The sequence below is a fragment of the Pteropus vampyrus genome, unplaced genomic scaffold (assembly GCF_000151845.1).
Source record: "Pteropus vampyrus isolate Shadow unplaced genomic scaffold, Pvam_2.0 Scaffold157, whole genome shotgun sequence".
NCBI classification, from domain to species: Eukaryota; Metazoa; Chordata; class Mammalia; order Chiroptera; family Pteropodidae; genus Pteropus; species Pteropus vampyrus.
Genome location: NW_011888938.1, coordinates 885,155 through 887,055, shown reverse-complemented (window position 1 = coordinate 887,055; position 1,901 = coordinate 885,155). Strand labels below are relative to the sequence as shown.

General features: G+C 65.8%; 1 protein-coding gene across 1 annotated transcript in view; it reads left to right on the top strand.

The window, feature by feature from the left end:
- The window catches only part of CCDC183 (coiled-coil domain containing 183), an 11,458-nt gene that overhangs the window by 3,972 nt on the left and 5,585 nt on the right, over nt 1–1,901 (top strand). The window contains exon 5 of the mRNA XM_011369973.2: nt 802–906. Coding sequence (XP_011368275.1) covers nt 802–906 — 105 coding nt within the window. The remainder of the gene's footprint in view (nt 1–801; nt 907–1,901) is intronic.

Genomic DNA, 1,901 nt, shown 5'->3' with positions numbered 1-1,901 from the left:
GGGGAGAATGACTGGAGGGGTCGGCAGCAGGGGGAGGCAGAGGTGCCGCCCCCCAGTCTCCGGCCCTCAGCTCGGCTGCCGCCGCCCCACAGTACGACCAGCGGACCATCGCCAAGGCCTGCGGGAAGGATGTCCCCATGAGGCTGGCGCACTCCCGCTGCACCATGGAGGTGAGGCGGCGGGCGGGACCCCTCAGTCTCACCCAGCCAGCGCACCCCCCCCCAGTAAACAACACTGGGGAGCCGGCGGGAGGGCAGAACGAGTTTCCCACCCCAGGGTGCCTCCCCGCCGCCCCGGTGCAGGCGGGCCGGCGACACGTTGAGCACCCACGCGCAGGCCGTGGCTTCTCTCTCGCCAGGTGGCGCGGGAGAAGCTGCGCAAGTACGTCTTCGATCGCGTCAACGTGCACAACGTGCTGACCCACCTGGTGCGGCGGCGCGGGAAGCAGTTGGAGAGCATGCAGCAGGAGCTGGCCAGCCTGCAGAACCAGCCCGAGGCCACCAAGGAGGAGCAGCGCTTGCTGCAGGTGGGGCGGAGCCTCGTGAGGGGAGTGGGAGGGGCTCCTTCGGGGGGCGGAGCCCCGGGAGGAGCGGGGCAGCCTCGGCGGGACTCCGTGGGGGGGAGCTCGGGAGGGGCGGAACCTCGGGGGCGGGGCTACGCGGGGCGGGGCCTAGGGCGGGACTCCGTCAGGTAGGCGGGGCTTGGTGAATGAGACCCTCGGAAGAAAGTCCAGCCCCATCCTGAGCTGGTCTCAGCGTCTCTAGGTGCCTGCTAGCATTGTGCCCTTGGGGCTGTCCCCAGGTCATTCGCCAGCTGGAGAACAACATCGAAAAGACCATGATGAAGATCACTACGAGCCAGAACATCCACTTGCTGTACGTGGACCTGCTGGATTATCTGAAGAAAGTGAGCCCCCTCACCCTGCACCCCAGCCCCAGGGAGCCCAGCTGGTCGAGATGGGCGGGGGTCTCAGGCCCCAGCCTGTGTGCAGGGCTAGGATCTCGGTGGGGACGGGAGCCTCTGGGGCAGGGCCGATCACGTGGGGAGGACTGCGCCCTGCTTTGGGTACCTGCTGAGCAGGGGCACCAGCATCCCTTACAACATTCTTTCAAGAATGCCTTTTGCTACTCCAAGGAAGCGTCTTATGGGATAGGTCAGAGTTGTTTGGATTTTCCTGCACGTACTTGGTTTAGTGTGGTTTTACTTTGATTCTCGGTTTTCGTTCCCTGGCCTCTGAGGGCATGAGACCTGCACCCTCAGAAAGTCCCAGGGCAAGTCACCTTAGAGCAGGCCGGTGACCTAGGCTTGCTGCCCACCTCTTCCCACCCAGCTGCCCTGCTGCCCGTGGAGGAGGCCAGGAGGCAGCTCCTAGGGACCACGAGCCCTCTGTGAGGCCAGACCCTGCATAGGAAGCCCCTTTTGGAACCCCGCGGCAGAGCACGGGCGCCTGCCACTGGCTGGTGGACTGTCCATGGGAAGGACAGGAAGCCTGGAGGCAGGAAGCCTGGAGGCAGGGTGCCAGCGTGCTGGGAGGAGCAGCTTAGCAGGAGGGGCAGCGAAAGTGAGGGAAGCACCCCAGACTTCCTCACCCCGAGGCCGGAGGGCAGTGGGCCGGTAGGGTGACAGGTGGAGATGTGGTTTGGGAGGAGGGTGTGATGGGATGGGTTGGCGCTTCAGCTCTTCCCGGCTGGGGTCACAGCCTCCCACATCCTCGCCGCGGCCCCCAAAGCCAAGCAGCACACAGCTTTGCCCTCCCACCTGTCTCTGTCCTCGGCCTCCTGGTCCCGGAGACTCACCCGGAGGCCCTGTTCACCCTTCCTTCCCGGGCCGCCTTCTCCTCACACCCCCTCCCACTCCAACCACACTCCACGGTCCAGCCCCTCCTTTTCCTGGGCACACTG